Source organism: Stigmatopora nigra, chromosome 8, assembly GCF_051989575.1.
Source record: "Stigmatopora nigra isolate UIUO_SnigA chromosome 8, RoL_Snig_1.1, whole genome shotgun sequence".
Taxonomy (NCBI): domain Eukaryota; kingdom Metazoa; phylum Chordata; class Actinopteri; order Syngnathiformes; family Syngnathidae; genus Stigmatopora; species Stigmatopora nigra.
In genome coordinates this window covers 9,122,407-9,141,313 of record NC_135515.1, presented here as the reverse complement: position 1 = coordinate 9,141,313, position 18,907 = coordinate 9,122,407, and the positions used below count along the sequence as shown (strand labels likewise).

Sequence of the window (18,907 nt, the reverse complement as noted above, 5' to 3'; positions counted from 1 at the left end):
GCGTGCTGCTTGCGCAAGTGATTGTTCTCTCACAGCGCCATATGCTGCCTAGTGCCCGTTAAATCTCTCTCGGGCCAACTGCTGCATTTTGTTGACCTTTGAACCAGACCTCATACAAATTGGCCAACAACCTGCAGCTGATGCGTGAAGATGCTCTGTTTTCTGATAGGTTAAGGCATGTATCCAAAGACCTAAATGATAAGAAAAGCTATTTTACATGTCTTTTTTTTTCAGATTTGATTTTCTAACAACTTACAGTAAGTAATTTTCACTCTTGATCTTCATGGGATAAAGATAGGATTCTTAAATTTCTTAATACATTTATAATTAAATGTCAAATTGACCATATGACTAAGTTCAGCACTGGTTTTTAAAGTGTTCTCAGTTTGAGGTTGTAAGCATTAACCGCACTATCATTATTTCCGTCATAATTTTGTAGCTTTGCTGTGTGTGTGCATGCCTCTCTTTGAAGAAATTGAGCTCGGTGGTATTGTTTTTAATGACTTTTCAGGTCTGCAAGGCTTTGACACTTCCCTGTCAAATGGTCAGTGTCAGCTTTGATCACTGGAGCTCCTTCAGTTGTTTCCTGTCACTTTCACACCCCTCCACCACTTTTTATCATTCATTCATTTTCTGAACCGGTAATCCTCACAAGGGTTGCAGAGGGTGCTGGAGCCCATCTCAGATAATTACAGGCATCTGAATTGCAGCCGTCCATCACTTAGCTGTCTTAAATAGTTTAAAAGTTTCAAAACGCAACCATCTCATCTATCTCTGACATCATATATAACGTCATCAACTTCAAAGTGTGAAATCACCTCAAATCGCCTTTTTACGGAGTGTTTTCCACGTTTGCTTTTTTTTTCCTGACAGGACGGAAGAATATGGCTGTCAGTGCATTGTGATGGTGAGCCTGCATTATCCCAACAGGATGTAACAGCTTTTTGCCAATGAGCTCATCTGCCAAGAGGTGTGACTCAATGGCATGGGAGTGTTAACTGAAACACACTCACCAGCCACAACATGTACACTGCCATGTCTAATGAGAATTAATGCAAGCGTTTTGTACATTTTGTACAGTAGTAATGGGGAATTGTAAATAACGTTTACCTTTTCAAACAGGTGCCTGTTTGAATACAGTGATACATTAACATTACATAAACTGGAAGAAAAGTGACATCCATTAAAGTGAAGGCTCATTTCTATCCCTGCATTTGTGAAGTCCTCAACTTTGCAGGTGAGAAGATACATTTGATCCAAATTAACTTACTCGATGGACTTCCTGTTAAGTTGCTGAATCAGCTTTCTAAATTGGTACGACTGAGGTTAGTCGTGCATGGTATGAATGTGATGTGACTCCTACGACAGCAGGGGTGGCCAAGTCCGGTCCTCAAGACCCCCTATTCCAGTCTATTTTCCATGACTCCCTCCTCTACTATACCTGAGTCAAATAATCAACTCATCAGCAAGATCCTGACTATTTAATTAAGGTGTGTTGGTGGAGGGAGACATGGAAAACAGACTGGAATAGGGGGTCTCGAGGACCGGACTAGATACAGATAAAATCTCCACAACAAGAGCTTATGAGCTTTCTATTTCTATTTTTAAAAATTGCTTTTCCCAAAAAGATGAATATTTTTGAGTCACATTACATTTCACTCAAGCCATTCCTTTCAAATATTTTATTATGACAATTCAGTGATGTAAACATAATAGCAACACAACATTCTTTCTGGGATTTGCTAGACACATAAACTACCAGTACAAATCTTTATGAAATACATTAGAAATATTTATATTAATCAGAGGCACTGCCAAACTTACAGTTTCTAAAAAAAAAAGAGCTCACCATACGAATTCTATGTACATTATGTGAAGTTATTCATATAAAGAGGGGTATAGTCCTCATTTGACCTTAGCAGTTGAGCTATAAGTGAATATTGTGAGAGTGTCATCAACATGGATGAAAAACCACAAAAATCATCCAACTAATTTTGATGCTCCTTAGGGTCATCTTAAGTGAGCTAGAGCCTTTCGTAGATAAATTTGGTTGGGTTCACCTTGGAGTGGTCGCCAGACAGACCGGGGGACATAGACAAACAACCATTCAAACTCTCATTCAAATCAAGGGCTGGTGTAGAGTTGCTTTTGGAAAAATGGAAGAAAGCTGGAGGTAACGCGCACAAGTTTGAACCTAAGACCTCGGAATTGCAAAGATGTGCTAACTAATTCTTCATTGTGCTGCCTAAAGGAAATCCACTCTTCAAAAAAATCAATCCGCAAAATCCAAAGCTCAGTTTGAGACACTTTCTGCTGTTTTAGAGTGGACTCCAATGTTTCACATGTCCAAAAGAGAGTCAGAAAAAACATCCTAAAGATACACAGCAACAATGTGTCTGTCCAAAAAGTAATGAAGACAAACTGCTCAAACATTAATCCGCAAATGTGGCAACTGTAGATGAATCCGTTCATTTGTAATTATTAAGTGTTTGTTTTGGGGTGCAATTTTTCCTCTAGATCCAGCATCATACAACCCATCCACACCAGGGGTGGGCTTTTTACCAGGGTCTCCACATGGACCTGGGGTAGGTTGTCATAGGCGTGCTCAGAGCTTCCCCATTTTCCAAAGCTTGTGTGGTACTCTGGTTGTGCTCACTGTCGGTGTCATCCAGATCGGAGCACGAGTCCTCGCCGCACGTGCCGGAAGGGGCCGGCGAGAGGTTGGGGGACGAGCCGCTGTACACGCTCCTCCCTCCAGGAGAAGCCAGTGCTGAACGGAGTAAGTCTCCGGGCCATGCGCTTCCAGCGTTCCCGGGCGTGTCCGTCATCAGATCCATCAGCACGTCCTGGAGGTGGTCTTCGTTCAGGGGCATGCACTCCAGTAGATGGTTGAGGAGCTCGGACGCCACCGTTGCGTCGATGCCGGGGCAGGTGGACACAAACATGTGGACCTCGTGCATGCATTGGATATAGCCAGCAGCAAACCTCTCACTTGCTTCATGGCTCACAGTGTCATCTTCTGTTAATGAAACAACATTAGGGAGTCATTCAACTTGTCGGGCTGGTTTTAGCCTGCAATTTCACCTTCTAAGACCCAGACTTTTTGTAAGGCATGCATTTTTATTTTGTCTTTGATATGTAGGCTAATTGGGCCCTGACAAGTGTAAAAACAAAGAATTATCTTTTCACATGATGTAGTTTCTAAGGAAAATGATCATAAAAGGCCATTGTATCCCCAATTATGTCCCCATTCATTTCCAATTGGAATAAAATGATCTGATAGGGACTCATGACAGAGAATGCAATTCCTTCCCCAAAATTGCATCTTCTAGGTGGATCTACTACTCACTGTACTTTAACTATAGTTCAACCCTGGAGAAATTGATGGGGAAGCACGTCTTATTACTTTTCTCTGCAGCTCAATGACCAATCTCATCTCTTTTCCAATAAATTCTTGTTTTGTTTGTCATTCTGAATGGTGCAAAATGAGGGACAAACCTTGCACTCTGCTCTTCAGGACGTCTTCTACCTTTTTCACAGTCATCTCCAGCACCTCGGCGTTCTCCATCTTGGAGTGCAACTATTTCAAATTGAATTGAATGCTTATTGTCTCATCTCATTTTCTGAACCGCTTTATCATCACCATACACACTCACACCCCTACCTAGGGGTAATTTAGAGTGTCCAATCAAACATGCATATCTTTGAAAGGTGGGAGTAAACCAGAGTACCCAGAGAAAACCCACACAGGCCCGGGGAAAACATGCAAACTCCACACAGGTGGATCAACCTGGATTTGAACCCAGGTATAAAAAGTAGGGACATGCAGAAATAAAAACAAATTGAGAAATAATCAATAAATAATAATACATCAATAAATAATGATAAATAAATTAGTAATCAACATACTAAATAAGCAGCAGTCAACATATTAAATAAGCAGTAGTCAACAATCTAAATAAGGGAGATTGAAATGCAATGAAACTATTGCATTCTGCGTTTGAAATAAGCAATAGTATTTGGCTGAAAACTCACGTCCGAATCGGCCAACAAGCTCCTCAACTCCTGCAGACTTTCATTGATGCGAGCTCGCCTCTGCTTTTCCACCAGAGGCTTCCTGGTCTGCAAGGCATTCAAAAATCCCCATATTTACTCCCTTTGCATGGAAATACCACTTGCAGCGCAGCCTCCGTTTTACCTTTCTGTCCGACTTGTGGATCCCGTAGAAACACTCCTCGTCTGGTAGGTTAAATTCGCTCTTGTTGTGCCGAGCAGAAGGAGCCATGTTTTTCGCTCGAGCTTCCTCTCCCTCCGCGGCCGGGATTTGTGTGTGTGTGTATACTAATGTCGTGTACAATCCCAACGAGACGTGCTGCGGTCGTCCGATGACTGTTGCTGGTATTTATAGAGCCTTATTTACATGTGAATGGGGGGCGAGTTGCTCCTGCTGCGCGACAACAGGGCGCACAAGGCAGCAGCCAATAGAAACGCAGCTCTTTGTCTCTGGTCACTATAGCTGGACAGGCTTTAATAAAGGGATTTTTTGGGTTGTTTTTGTGTGTGCGTGTGTCAAAGCTAAGACGCCTTCGTTTTTCACATTTGAGAGAAGGTATGGAGAAAAATAGCTGGTATATGTAAAAATAGTCATTCGTTTTCCCACCTGCTTTTACTTATGATGTTCGCAGGGGTGTTGGAGCCTATATTTACGAGCACTCTGAATTGTTGGGCAGCCAATCGCAAGGCACAAGGAGACGGACATGTATTCACTAACATACTGTTCAATCAGCTTACATTGCACGTTTTGGGGACCTGGGAGGAAGCCGGAGTACCCGGAGAAAACCCACGCAGGTCCAGAGAGAACATGCAAACACCACATGGTGTGGACCGGCCTGGGATTGATAATGATAATAATTTAGTGGACTGATCGCAAATTGAAATCCCATTTTGTAGCCAGGCATATGCACACATTCTCATTCCCGCATCCACATACTACTGTATTGGGTATACTATAGAGTTTAATTCCAAAGCTGTTTATTACAGTATCCTACAGCTAAATTGTAAAAACACAGGTAAAGACCGTTTGAGATTACTAGATTAACACCATACATGCATTCATTCATCTTTCAGATCACTTAAAAACATCAAAATTGTGTGGCATCTCTTCTGGCATTTAGACAAAATGTAACTGTCCCAAACGTGTCCATGATATCCCATGAAATTGATCAAAGGCCCTTGGATTGAAACGTTTGGTGGCATGGATGATGATAGCCACCGAGAGTATCAAAATACTTCAAATGAGCTGCAGATACAGGTTTGTTACATCCCTAATATAAGTAGATATACTGTATCATGTTTTGTTTAAATTTGGACTCACATCCCATTATGCTGTACAGCTCAATGTAAACTGTATATAAAGTCAAAACATACATATGAAGTATAAATTAAGTCATTCATTTTCTGAACTGTTTTTCCTCACACGAGTCACAGGGGGTGCAGTAGCTTGTCCCAGCTGACTTCAGGCATCAGGAAGGAGACACACTGAATCGATGGTCAGCCGGCGATGAACAACTATTCACGCTCATACTTAGGGGAAAATTAGAGTGTTCAACCTGACTACCATGCATGTATTTGGACTGTGTGAGCACCCAGAGAAAACCCACACAAGCTCAAGGAGAATATGCAAACTCCACTTAGGAGGATCGAACCCAGGGTCCCAGAACTGTAAGGCGGACCCACAAACCACTTGAATACCAGCCCACCCTACATGCAAAATAAATTCCATAAATTAAATACGAAATGTGTTTAAGTGACAGGATGAAAAGAAGAAATCATAGTTTAGACCGTTTTTTTTCTGATATTGGATCTTGCCAGATTGTTCAGGTTGAACAATAATATCTGACATGACGTTTCATGCATGATGCTTTCTTGCTCGCTTTTGTGTTCGAGCCTCAGAAGAGTGCATGGGATGGATGTGGGGCGGATGTAACGCGATGCCTTCAGTTGGCAGCTGCTGCTGCTGGCGGCCCCTCGGCCCAAACAGAATCAGCCGGGGGAATTAAGTGTCCTTATCCAAAGAAAGCGACAGGTGTTGCCCTGAGACTGCTGCTACTGCATTTTGCATTTATTCTCACTCTTATTTGTCGATTCACAATTTGTGTGCAGACGCACATAATGCAATTGAACGCAAAACTACTACTTTTCAAGAATCCTGCACTTTAGTTGAAAAAATAATCCACTTTTTTTCTGCTGCATAATAGATTCTTTGCTCTTGTTATTCGCGTTTTGTACATTCCATTCTCATGCAAATCGTCACCAGGGTGGCTTGATGGTCTACTTTTTTTGACTCAAGATACGCAACAAATACGGTGAGCGTTTATTGTGCACGGAAATGCCACAGTTGAGCGTCATTGCGCAAAAAAGCCTCAGTAAAACTCTACAGCCCCAAATGAAGGAAGCATCTCAGACCTTTGAAGTGGAAGGATTTTGGCACCTCGCCACCCCCAAGATCCCCGCACCACATCTTTAATGGTGCGGACTGGGAGCAGCTGTCCCGAGCAGCCTTTGTTAAAGGGGATGCGATGAGGGACTAGGCATCCCCCTCTGTCTCCCGCAGCCTGGCTCCATGAAGGGGGGCACTCATAACGACCATAATGAAGGAGAATAGGCCATATGTACAGCTTTGAAATCCCATTGATGAATGGCATTAGTTGTCTTTGTCCAACCAATGACTTAGTATTGCTTTCTTTATGATACATTTCTATCACGTGAAAGTAGAAGTACATTTTAGAACAAAATGTCGAGGAAAAAATTGCTGTTTAATTTTCAATTTAAAAAAAAATGTCATGTTGTAGATGTGTGATGATACCCAAAGAAGTCAAGGACGATGAAGTCATAGCTTATAGCAGATGGCGAACATGTGGCTCTTGAGCTGCATGCAGCTCATTGCTTCTTATCATATTTTGTATATACTGTGGCTCTTGGCCTCGGTTGATGTTTTTCTTATTTTTAATCTCTCTTACAACACACTCAAATTCATTAGGGCCCATTAAAAACAAATGATAAGTTAGGGGAAGAAAGTGTTATTGTTACAATTGGGGATGGAGGATCCCAAAGCAGGCAAGAGCAGCAAGTCTGGATATCGAATCTTTATTAGAATTGTCCAAGGGAGGAGTAAAGGTACAAGAGGGAGTTGAGTAGGCAAGAAGTTAGACGTTTAAGGGAGGTCGGTAACCGTGGAGTATGTCGTGGAGTATGTCATGGAGTCCAAAGTGAAGGGTACAATGAGTGAGAGTGAAGTCCTGGTCGGGATCAGTGAACTGATTAAGACGATCCAGCTGCCTGGTCATGTTCTTCTTGGCTTTAAATATTCCACACTGGCTAAAGAATCATACCTGAAAATGTTTGAGTGATTAGGGGCTGGGCATGTGATTGGGTGGCAGGCACAACCAGCCACCAATCTAGGCCGGGGTCTGACAGTTATGGTGAATAATGGTTTGAATGGAGGACAATATACAACTAAAGGTGAGTAATGGCATCACTCTGACTTTTAGTAGAGAGCAGATTGCATACAATTAACTACATTGCTGTTTAACTTTCGTACATACAAAAATAGACACGGCGGCCCGGTGGAGTGAGTGTTTAGCACGTCGGCCTCACAGCTCTGGAGTTCTGGGTCCAAGTCCACCTATGTGGAGTTTGCATGTTCTCCCCGTGCCTTTGTGGGTTTCCTCCAGATACTCCCACAGGTTCCTCCCACATTCCAAAAACATACATGGTTGGCTGATTGGACACTCTAAATGGCCCTTATGTATGAGTGTGCATGGTTGTCCGACTCCTTGTGCCCTGTGATCGGATGGCCACCGATTCTGGCCTGGAGACAGCTGGGATTGGCTCCAGCACCCCCTTATTGAGGATAAAGCGGTTCAGAAAATGAGATGAGAAAAATAGATACAAGTGATCTCCATTGTGTGTTCAGTAGATACTGTCATGGTTTGTGTTTTGGGCGTGTTTTGTTTTAGTTTCAATCTTGTTTGTTCCAATGCCTTTTAGTAATGTTCTTGATGCATTACACAAACAGTCCCTCATACTTTTAATAATTGACTGTAGTTTACTAAACTTTAGCATTGTGATCGCCTTACAGAAAAACACAAATGAAATCATTAATACAGCCAGGAGACCCTCAGTAAATAATATTTTTATTATCACTGATATTAATATATAGCATAAAGGTAAGAAAAAGATCTAGGCAATGCCAAGAAAGTGTAAGAATAATCGTGATACATTGAAATAGCAAATAAATAGAATGGTTAATACAATAAATACTTGAAAGATTAATAAGGGCCTTTTACAATGCAGGCTACGAGGAATCAACTTCAGAAGGGAAGTACTGAGCAAGGCTATTTGTAGAATTATTATAAAATGCCTAAAACAATATTGCCTGGAACAATACTACTCCAGTTTGTTTTCATTCTGAGCAGCATATCTATGAGATACATAACACAGGTTTGTGAACAGCATGCGGATTGAACTGCGAGCTTCACCAAGGTCTCCACATCTCCAGTATCCTAAATTGAGAATTGTGATGCGCATCTCTCTCTGGAGGTCCGGCGATTCCAGATACGTGGCAGGTGGGATGATGTCTCATATCTCTTCTGACAGATGTGGATGGAGGGATGCTTCCTTGACAGACTGAAGTCGGAGCATCATTCTTCAATGGAGGATGTCGGGTGTGTTCTTCAGAAGTTCTCGGTAAAGACCTGAGGAGATGGTTGAGCAGGCGGGAGCCAAGAGTTTTATCCATCCAGTCACAGGTCAGGAGTGTGCTCTGTACTTCGTGCATACACTGGATGTACCCTTTACTGTATTTTTGCTTGTCCTCCACAGGGTCTAGAAGGGTGGATGGCTGGTTAACGAATGTCTTAGCGCTCTCTGGTGGGGGACTATAAATGGTGTCTCCCAGGAAGATGCTCATAAGTTTTTTTTTAATGTGTACTGGGTGAAAAGTTAGCTTTAATATGAATACAAAAAATAATAATTCATTCCCATCAATTACAATATTAATTAGAAAATTACCCTAATTTTTATACTTAAAGACATGTACTGTAGGAAAGATATTCCATCATAATCTGGCAAATTTTTCTTACCATTGAGTTTATTCATCTGGATATTTTGCAAATGTTTCACTGTCATCTCAAGTATGTCTGCCTTTTCAAGTTTGGATTGCTGTTGAGAGAGAATATGCTTTTATTTAATGAATGGAATTGCACCTCAGACATTGTGTTGGAGATGAAACATGTGGAATACTCACATCAAGTCTAAAGGCGCAGATCACAGTCTCCTTCAGCTGATCCAAACAGTTGTTTATTCGCTCGCGGCGTTTCCTCTCAATTAGAGGCTTCCGAATCTGTCATGGATAGGAAAAATAAACAAATACACAACGTTGATTAAGTGATGTCACAGGAAAGGAACAAAATTCTGAAATATATTCAATTATACATTACCTTCCTCTCTTCTTTTGCACTGTGGTGTTTTCCTCCAGTGTGCGCCATAGATGAAGCAGTCATACTAGAAGTCTCTCCTACGAATCTCAGTGTGTCTCTAGGGCCCTCGGCACGCTATGTCCCTCCTATTTATACAAACACAATTAGCATGTGAATGCAGAAACTCTTTGGGTGTGGGATTTTCCCACACACGGTCAAGACTGCCAGGTCACTGCCTCCATTCAAAAGACTTACCAAGAGAACCAGGGTGTAGAGAGGGTGGGTGGGGTTGGGGGGCTGCTGCATGAGCAACAGATGTCCGCCCTGAAACCATGCACTCCCTTGAAGGCCTCCACCCATGAAAAGTGTAGTTTCCTGTTGTCCTAGAGTTGAACAAGAGTGTGCAATTACCATGTTTTTGCCCTGGGAGCCCATTAGCCTTTCTTTGTAGCAGCAACGTTACACCTGCAAGGGGAGGGTTTGACTCCACTCCCAAAAGGCCATAGGCTGAGAAAAATAAAATGTTGACAAATCATCTGTATATGAGCTGGAATAGGATGTGGATAGACTTTACATGATGTAGTTTCTGAGATTTTTTTTTTGTTGCCAAGCCCTTTTTTGTCTTGTGACGACCAAAAATGTGATGTCCACACATGTGGACGCCAGGTCCTAGATGGTTAAAGGGGGAAAAAATACAAAACAACATTAAAATTTGGGAGCCAGTGAGTTTTCTCTAAGCACTTTTTTCAATTCTATTCACTAAGGAAATTTGGCTTTCACTAATAATTAATTTAATTAACTAAAGTTGTCATGTAATTTTCTTTGGTGGGATAATTAAAGTGTTCATCTTCTTAATTAAGTTATTGCTGCAGTCCACAGCTCTTTTGAAATGATGATAAAGTGTGTTCATAGTGATGAATCATTAACATACCTGCAGTGTGCCTTTTGTTTAATGAAGGGCTTATTGACCACTCTGTGTTTTTTTGAGTCTAGCATCTGCTCCTGACCGTTTTTACTGAGCAGATGTCAGTTTGACCAGGCGCCCAACCATCTTTGGGTTGCTTGAAGGGAGGGCCCATGCACTAGAGCCACGCGACTGCCAGACGAATGCTGGGTCGTGGGAACAGAAGGCAAACAAAGGCTTGTATTCATGCAAACCTAATCAGCATGAGGGGAGTAATGACCCCCAGAGAGTTTGGACGGTGAGGTTGGAGAAGGGAGGTGCCTCTGGCAAGATGACCAGTCCAGAGCACTGGGCTATATCATGATTTAGCCTTGAGATGGCATCAAATGGAACTACATGTAATTTACTATTTCTGTTTCTATCTAAAAATCCTAATATATTCACTTCAGCCTAGTTTTGGTTTCGTTAGACGTATTGAAAAATAGGGATATTAAATAAAGCAGCACAATGTAGTGTACTTTTTCATACCCTGTGACTTATGGTCCAGTGGGGTTTATTAATGGATTTTTACAGGAGAGTGAGCTGCACGTCTTTTGGTGTAAAACTCCTAAAGTACAATATGGACTACTGCTGCTTGTAGGTCAGTGCGACTTGTGGTATTCAAACAAATATCTTTTTTTCTTCTCTCCATCAAATGTGTTAGATGCTGCCTATAAGCACATATGTTTGCTTTTAGATTTTGTTTTTCATTATTCATTTTCATTCATGCACACATTCAGGTGCAATTTGGAGCATTTAATCAGTTTACTATGCATCTTTTGTGATGTGGGAGGAAACTGGAGTACCCCAAGGAAAACCACAAATGCACTGGGAGAACCTGCAAAGTGCACACAGGTCACTAGACAGCCCTCTTCTACTTTGACAACAATCTTTTTCAATAGTACCAATCTATTATTATAAGTGGCTACAATGTTGGTGACTAGTTCGGTGCGCCCTCTAGCGGCTAAATGTCCACATAGGTTGCAATGCACCAGACGGCCAGAGGACGGTGACAGCGGCGGTTCTGCTAATGTTACCAGACAGCAGGAGCACCGGGGAACCAGTGAGCATATACAACTATCTACAGTGCAAACAAGGGGGGACGACTACGCAGGAAAACAAAGCACGTTTTGTTCCGAGGAGGGCCTGCGTTGCCTTTTACCGACGTGACGAATTGGTGGAACCAAGTGAAAACACTATTCACGAGGTAATCTGCACTTCCAGTATTGACTATTTACATTTGTATGCATTATTATTATTATACGCCGACGCTGCTTAACAGCTGAAGTCCGACATGGTAGATCGCTCCACGCTTTCAAATTGACATCATATTGACATCCGATCTGATGACGCCGGGGATGTTTTGACATAGTTTTTTAGAGCGGAATGTTGTTGAAGTCAAGCATGGGCTTGATTGTGCAAGCTGTCGTGTGGAGACCTTGCAAAGGCCTAGGCATGCTATGCTAACTCGCCCCCTTAAATGGTTGGCCTACGGTAACAGAATCAACCAACACAACGCATTTTTTCCACACTGCAAGTGTTTTTATTCACGTCCAAGGAGTAAAAATGGTATAAAAGCAGGCGGACTGTCAAACCCCCCTCTGCACCCTGCCCACCTTGACGACACGCTACAACATACGCACGCACTCCCTCCTAAGCCAGCAGTTTGATGAGCTGTGATTGAAGCTCAATAGGCCGCATTGCCTCGCAAATGAATCGGTATATTTTGGGATGAATGTCATTGATGTTTGTGTCTTTGCCACTTGTTGAATAAATATGGATTGTGGCAATGGAAGGCGAAGTTGGCAGGATGTCGACCATCACAAAGCAGGCATGGCTGAACCCAGATGGGAGGTGCTCATCGTCATGTTCCCAGCTGCTAAATGGGCCCTTAGCTTTCATTTATTATAGCCCCTTTGTTTTCATTAACCTTTTCACAGAGCTGCACGTACAATAAAATTCTCGGATCTATCATTTCAGTTCAGTTTACAATACAGTTGGCGGAAAATTGGATTGTTATGGACTCACTGACGAAGATGGACGTCCAAATACAGTAATTTTCATTCAGATGTTTCCAGGTTTGCATTGCTTGTGTAGTCATATTTGGGCCAAATAACTTGATTTTTTTTACTCTAAGGTGTGCTTTCTTCTTGTAAATAAGTTTGCTGTTTGATGACTCTAACATGACCCGTTATTGCAGCAGCTGATGGAACCTGCCATATGTGATGCCTTCCTATTTGCGTCACTCTTACTGAAGCAGGTCAGGAGCAGAATGGCTGCTTGGGGATATGTTAACAAGCATTAGCTTGTGTGAAAGACGGATTTGACCACCTGGCAAACTTGAGGTGCAACCAGATTATTAACGATGTGACATTAAGCAACCTCGTGGCCAATCTTGTTGAAACCAATGCTTGTAGCCTTTGTATTGTAATATGAACATTGATTTGGTTTTATTGCCACGCAACAAGTGAAAAGAAATGAACCACTTTATTTTAAGTAACAGTCAACAAAACACACCTTGCTTCCATGATAAATCATGGTGTGCCTGAGAATTTTCGAACCCTGGAGTTAGACCAGATATGGCACACTTCCGTGCAGCATTTGTGCCCTTTGACGTGTCAAGACCGGATGCATACATCGACCTTTGGGTCCGAGCTATCACGTCGACGAGTTGAGCGCTTGGGATATTATCGAGGGTTCATGCGAGGTCAACGTATGACATTACATAAGTTGGGCAATGTATTGGAACAACCACATTGCATGCAAACTATTGGCTGCGTATAGAAAAGGCCACATTCCATGCAAACTATTATTTTCTAAATGCCCTCCCTGGTGAAAAACCAACATTTCTCAGCCATGCTCATCTCGTGCAACAATCAAACACATTAAAGCATACAGCATTATTTTTGCATTCATCCAAACTGCATCATTTAGCCGGATTTATTTTAATATGAAAAATTAAATTACTCAATATATCATCCACTTTCATTGGTCCGGTTATGGTGACTCCATTTTTTGACGATAATCTTACAATTCGTATTAAAAAAGGTTGCATCTGGTGAAAAAATATGTATCGTTTTGGACCATGAATCACATTGACTATAATGGTTGCAAATTGGATCAAACGGAAGCCAAGAAAACAATAAAACACATTATTCTATTAAAAAGCCCCATTAACCAAACAGCAACACTCACAAGCCTCACAGAGCCAAAGAAAACCCAATCATTCCCATTATTAATATTGATTAAAAAACTAATTATTCAGGTTCAATATAGTCTTAATTCTTAAAATCATGCACTAGTACCAATAGTTAGTAATAGTAGTAGTAATCAGTTAATAATTAGACATGTTGACATTATTCTATGGTACTTACTCTCTCAGTTACTTTTATGTTGTGTTACTGGATGTTATTGACATTTGGGGGCGGTATATGACATATAAAGCTTCATGAATCATTGAAAAATGCTTAATTGAATTGTGGTCATCCACACATTTCTATTCTCAGTGATCCTGCACGGCGGTACATTTACTTTGCGACTCTTATGAGTCATGCTCTGACGCAATTTTTATGTAACATATTGTTTGTTATCTGACTTGACTGACATTATCTATTTTGGTCACCTATCAGCTGCTTTTAACATTTTACAATAACGATATGTGTTGCCATCGTGCGTCATTTGCTGAAAAACCTTTCTCTGTAGTGAGTTTTAAGTAACTGGGTGGGTTAGAGGCCCATGTAGATAAGACACCTTGTTTTGTAGCTAAAGTGAACCAGCAAGTGTGAGATATGGTTGTCACAGCTGTTTGTTCTGTGCATCTTTGGTCACATGCTTCAGGTTTCAGTAGGAAGATATTGTTTCGGCTAAATTAATGGGAAACTGTAAGTGGTATTCCAAACTCAAAATTGAACTATTTTTTGTGTAAATTATAAATACAAAGAGAATTGGATTTTCAAATTCTTTTCAACACCAAAAGGTTTCAAAGCAACCATTTGGCCCATTCCAAGAGAAAATTGGCTGGAAAATAGGAAGTGTCGTAGTGGTAAATTATAGGAGCTTCTCTAAATAGCCCTGTTGTTCACAAGTAAGGATGGGTGAGGTTTACCATTTTCTGAACAGCTGCACCAGTAAATTGTCCTAAAATTAAGTGCTCTTAACTTTAGGACAACATCTCAAAATAAAGTATTGAGCAATTTTGGAATTTCTCCTTTTATAACAGACAAGTTTAAATCAAATTGTGGCTTACAATATTCTACATTGCATCAATTATGTCAAAGACCAACTGATATCATGCAATATTGAGATTGAGATTTTAAAGCCTTGAATGCAAATCTGGTTACTTTAACGTTCTCATTAGAACGAACAGTTTAAAATCGGCATAGACAAAAGACAGATAATGATCCTAATGTGTGATAGGCATTAAACATTACTATTTTTTAATAGAGTTGATTTTTCAAAATTCAACAGCTATTTCCTCAAATGAGTTTTACAAATTTGAACTAATATTGGAGCCCAAAGAAGCAATTTTGGCCCAATTGTTTGTTTTACTGCCACACACTGTGAACAACAATTTTTAGTTCACTGGAACAAAGGAGCAATTTTTATATTTACCCTCAGGAAGAATTTTTGTCATATCACCCAGGTTGAGGTTAATGTACTAAAGGAACTCTCTCTAACTTCCATTCCATCTTAATATCTAAAAACTCAGGTGGACCACACACTGCCCAGTTTCTCGTGGTAACCCACCGCCATGCCGTTCCCTTTTGGCAAGTCCCACAAGTCGCCGACTGACATTGTCAAGAACCTCAAGGACAGCATGACGGTGCTTGAAAAGCACGATATCTCGGACAAAAAGGCTGAAAAGGTAGGCTTTATTTCACTATTGCACTTGTTCTTCTTTGGTAATTTTTCCAGTCGCATATATTTACTACATTAATTTATTATTGAGTAATTATTCACATGCATTTACATGTTTAGGCCACAGAAGAGGTGTCAAAGAGTCTGGTGGCCATGAAAGAAATCCTTTATGGGACAAATGAGAAAGAACCCCAGACTGAAGCAGTGGCCCAACTCGCTCAAGAGCTCTACAATAGCGGCTTGCTCAGCACACTGATAGCAGATCTGCAGCTTATTGACTTTGAGGTAAGTCGTTATTGGTAAACATGAGAAAGCCAAGTCCCCTGTCTATGTACAGTGTGTCTGCAAGTGTTTGTAAGTGATAGCTAATAACACTTGCTTTTATAGTTAGACATTGTGTCATTTTATATCACCGCTAGATGGCAGAAGAGGCCATATAACATGAATGGGTGGGAATGTTTGCTTGCGAAATGATTTTCTCGTGACATTTTGTCATGAAAATGATATGTTGAGTCAAGTCAAGGCGTTGGGAAAATGTTGGCAATTATCCGAGTCAATCCCTGTGTTTGTGCCGCACGCAACAGCAGAAACGATCTTTGCACTTCCTTCTTGTTCATGCAAGTTATGTCCGAAGTGTCTGTGTTGTGAAATCTGTTACTGATTATTTCCTTTTCACCATTACTTGCTGACATTCTTTCATTTCTTGTTGTGAAAAAAACAGATACAAATATGTGACCATGTTACCTTAAATCCTGACTCCAATCTTGGTAGTGTTATAAAAATGTCTTTATTGTACAGTGTCTTATCAGGTCATTGTGTATTTTTTTTCTCATAGGGCAAGAAAGATGTGGCTCAGATCTTTAACAACATCTTGAGACGTCAGATTGGTACACGGACACCGACAGTGGAGTACCTTTGTACCCAGCAGAACATACTTTTTATGTTGCTAAAAGGGTAGGGCAAATTTTCTTCCACTATTCATTTTAGGGCCTGATTCTTTTGTAACAGCGCTGGTTAATAAATTGCGGAATTAAAGATTAGCAGTTAACCATTAGAAAACAGCCTTCAGCCTGCAATAGATAGTGTTTTTCATCCATTGTGTACTTTACATGAATTTGTGGTGCAAGTATTCTGTGTTCATTGAGCCTGTTGCTGTGCTGTGCAGATACGAGTCTCCAGAAATTGCCCTAAACTGTGGGATCATGTTGAGAGAGTGCATCCGACATGAACCCCTGGCCAAAATCACAATGTGGTCAGAGCAATTTTATGACTTCTTCAGATATGTGGAGATGTCCACGTTTGATATTGCCTCAGATGCATTTGCCACTTTCAAAGTAAGTTTTTACATGTGAAATTGTTGAATTTATTAAAGATTGTCACAACAAAGCTTGACAAAATCAATGTACAGTTCTTGATCGTTTCTATAAATGCAGCTGTCCCACAGTGCCCTATCTTTATTTAAACTTAGTTTGAAGTCGATGATTTTTCGGATATTTTGATGTGTGTACAGTTCAAATGTGTTTATTTTAATTTAATATGTTTCTATGTTGATTGTAGGACCTCCTCACAAGACACAAGCTACTGAGTGCAGAGTTCCTTGAGCAACATTATGACAGAGTAAGTGTGCCCCATTTGTTTGCGTTACCATGGTGTCTGCTATTTATTCAAGTACATTATACCAGGCATCTTTATTGAGGGAAATCTGCAGATGTATTTTTCAAGTTTTATGTAGCTGCTTATATGGTTTTAGTTTTTTTATCCATCTTTTATCTTTTTATTCTGCCTCAAGTTGTCTATTATATCTTTCTTGCCTCACTGAGCTCATATACAATTTCTCACCTTGCAGTTCTTTAGCGAATATGAGAAGTTACTCCACTCTGAAAACTACGTGACAAAAAGGCAGTCTCTCAAGGTAAGAGCATGGAAAATAAGCCACAATGAACAGGTTTAATATCTTTCTTAACTGATTTTTTTACTTAATAAAAGACCCTTCAAGTCTTTGTTCACAGAATGAACAATCCTTGTCGTCAGTCTTTTCTTACAGTATGTAAACCTCTTCATAAAATGTATAAATTGTTATTCAATTTGTCACTCCAAACAACAGCTACTAGGAGAGTTACTCCTTGACCGGCACAACTTCAGCATCATGACCAAATACATCAGCAAACCAGAAAATCTGAAGCTCATGATGAATTTGCTACGCGACAAGAGCCGCAACATTCAATTTGAAGCGTTCCATGTTTTTAAGGTAAAATACTAATAACCACTAGATGTTATTATTACTTTACACAGCACCACCTTTGTGGTTTTCTTCCTCCCGTACCCAGGTGTTTGTGGCCAACCCCAACAAGACGCAACCCATTCTGGACATCTTACTGAAGAACCAAGCCAAGCTCATTGAGTTCCTCAGCAAGTTCCAGAATGACAGAACAGAGGACGAACAGTTCAATGATGAAAAGACCTACCTGGTCAAACAAATCCGGGACCTCAAGAGGCCCGCCCCACAAGAGGCCTGAGGCAGGATACCTAGGACACGGATGGGAGGGTCTAGGGGGGGGGGGGTTATCATTTCTTGACCGCCTAATACCTGCTTAATGGATCCATCAGCTGCTCCTGTTCTGGTTTCTGAACATGTTACAGGGAAACAAGCTACAAAAAACAAGCATTTCAGTTGTCGGCCAATCTCCAGGACTTTGATGACATTGTTTTTACATTCCCCTGCCCCCATCCTTACTTTTTTTTTTTTTTTTTTTTAAAAACAGTAGATGCTGTTGCTTTCATTTGCCCTATAACCACATACGGTCCAATGACACACTCGTCCTTCATTAACAAATATCAGCGAACTCTAAATGCAAACTTATCACTTGAAACACACCCGGGTAGTCAAAATTTCAGTCCTACTGAACACTCGTTACACACTTTGAAAGATATTGCCTCAAAGCTTTGCAATGGAAATGGTACGAGAAATATGGCGGTGTTTGCTGCATGCCTTGGGAGGTGACAGTCTGTACCCCATGACGGCCCGGCCCTGCTGCGGACCGGCCGGCGGCTTGGCTGCCATGCTCAGTGGTTCGACTGACATGCATATGCATCTATGCCTTTATTCAATCCGATGTGTGGGGAGAATTCGGATGCCGTGAAACAAGTGTGCGTTGTTAAATGACCCAGCACTGAATATACACACACGAGTGAATGGAGAGAGATGCATCTAGTGAAAGCCCCAAAGTCCTTCCTCCCTTTTCTTGGACAGGGAGAATATGTACATATGCCTTTTTTGGGGGGGAGGGGGGTAACCTTAACATAGGAATATATTAGTATTTGTATTTACCTTAAATGTAAAGTTTCTGGTGAATGGTAATGAAATTTCTGAAGCGAGAGAGAGAGAAAGAGGTGTCATTGTTTTTATGTTTTACTGCTGAAATGATTGCTGGGTTTCTATTACCTAACTTAAATATCAAAAGGGTTGTCTGTTGTTCTGTTTTGTCATTACCTTGCTGGTTGGGTGGTTCTAACATTACTTCTGGGTAGGAAAGAAAGGTTGAGATCAGTAGAGCATTCAAGGAAAAGCCATTTGCCTGCTTAGTTACTTAACTGCGAATTGAAAAGGAGGACATCAATGCATCCTCAC

The 18,907-nt window shown here is 41.0% G+C and overlaps 3 protein-coding genes and 2 long non-coding RNA genes across 5 annotated transcripts; 3 read left to right on the top strand and 2 right to left on the bottom strand.

Annotated features, from left to right (window-relative positions):
• The first annotated feature begins 138 nt into the window (after nt 1-138).
• LOC144200042 (uncharacterized) lies at nt 139-1,238 on the top strand. Its single transcript, XR_013327026.1, has 3 exons — nt 139-257; nt 874-970; nt 1,123-1,238. It is a non-coding gene; the product is annotated as an uncharacterized LOC144200042 (long non-coding RNA).
• Nucleotides 1,239-1,703: 465 nt separating this feature from the next.
• her13 (hairy-related 13) lies at nt 1,704-4,474 on the bottom strand. Its single transcript, XM_077723384.1, has 4 exons — nt 4,199-4,474; nt 4,036-4,122; nt 3,499-3,580; nt 1,704-3,019 (listed from the first exon to the last, which is right to left on the bottom strand). Exons 1-4 carry the CDS (start codon nt 4,283-4,285, stop codon nt 2,559-2,561), a joined length of 717 nt encoding a protein of 238 aa, XP_077579510.1. The 5' UTR covers nt 4,286-4,474; the 3' UTR covers nt 1,704-2,558.
• On the top strand, nt 4,043-9,708 carry LOC144200977 (uncharacterized). Its single transcript, XR_013327234.1, has 3 exons — nt 4,043-4,242; nt 8,659-8,810; nt 8,884-9,708. It is a non-coding gene; the product is annotated as an uncharacterized LOC144200977 (long non-coding RNA).
• Nucleotides 8,179-9,716, bottom strand: her8.2 (hairy-related 8.2). The gene is made up of 4 exons (XM_077723385.1): nt 9,501-9,716; nt 9,308-9,403; nt 9,144-9,222; nt 8,179-8,886 (listed from the first exon to the last, which is right to left on the bottom strand). Exons 1-4 carry the CDS (start codon nt 9,561-9,563, stop codon nt 8,537-8,539), a joined length of 588 nt encoding a protein of 195 aa, XP_077579511.1. The 5' UTR covers nt 9,564-9,716; the 3' UTR covers nt 8,179-8,536.
• A 1,689-nt stretch (nt 9,717-11,405) lies between these two features.
• cab39 (calcium binding protein 39) lies at nt 11,406-18,029 on the top strand. Its single transcript, XM_077722414.1, has 9 exons — nt 11,406-11,629; nt 15,131-15,286; nt 15,400-15,564; nt 16,115-16,233; nt 16,445-16,613; nt 16,837-16,896; nt 17,126-17,191; nt 17,384-17,527; nt 17,607-18,029. Exons 2-9 carry the CDS (start codon nt 15,173-15,175, stop codon nt 17,793-17,795), a joined length of 1,026 nt encoding a protein of 341 aa, XP_077578540.1. The 5' UTR covers nt 11,406-11,629; nt 15,131-15,172; the 3' UTR covers nt 17,796-18,029.
• The last annotated feature ends 878 nt before the right edge of the window (nt 18,030-18,907 follow it).

What these genes read in the sequence shown, in the direction of transcription:
- her13 (XM_077723384.1), bottom strand. Translation starts at nt 4,285, where the DNA reads ATGGCTCCTTCTGCTCGGCACAACAAGAGCGAATTTAACCTACCAGAC. An exon ending in TCCACAAGTCGGACAGAAAG is followed by an intron (nt 4,123 to 4,198) that starts GTAAAACGGAGG and finishes AATGCCTTGCAG; the next exon opens with ACCAGGAAGCCTCTGGTGGA. An exon ending in GCTTGTTGGCCGATTCGGAC is followed by an intron (nt 3,581 to 4,035) that starts GTGAGTTTTCAG and finishes AATTTGAAATAG; the next exon opens with TTGCACTCCAAGATGGAGAA.
- her8.2 (XM_077723385.1), bottom strand. Translation starts at nt 9,563, where the DNA reads ATGACTGCTTCATCTATGGCGCACACTGGAGGAAAACACCACAGTGCA. An exon ending in TCTGCGCCTTTAGACTTGAT is followed by an intron (nt 9,223 to 9,307) that starts GTGAGTATTCCA and finishes CTCTCTCAACAG; the next exon opens with CAATCCAAACTTGAAAAGGC. An exon ending in CCAGATGAATAAACTCAATG is followed by an intron (nt 8,887 to 9,143) that starts GTAAGAAAAATT and finishes CCACCCTTCTAG; the next exon opens with ACCCTGTGGAGGACAAGCAA.
- cab39 (XM_077722414.1), top strand. Translation starts at nt 15,173, where the DNA reads ATGCCGTTCCCTTTTGGCAAGTCCCACAAGTCGCCGACTGACATTGTC. An exon ending in CTTTTTATGTTGCTAAAAGG is followed by an intron (nt 16,234 to 16,444) that starts GTAGGGCAAATT and finishes TGTGCTGTGCAG; the next exon opens with ATACGAGTCTCCAGAAATTG. An exon ending in CAAAAAGGCAGTCTCTCAAG is followed by an intron (nt 17,192 to 17,383) that starts GTAAGAGCATGG and finishes TCCAAACAACAG; the next exon opens with CTACTAGGAGAGTTACTCCT.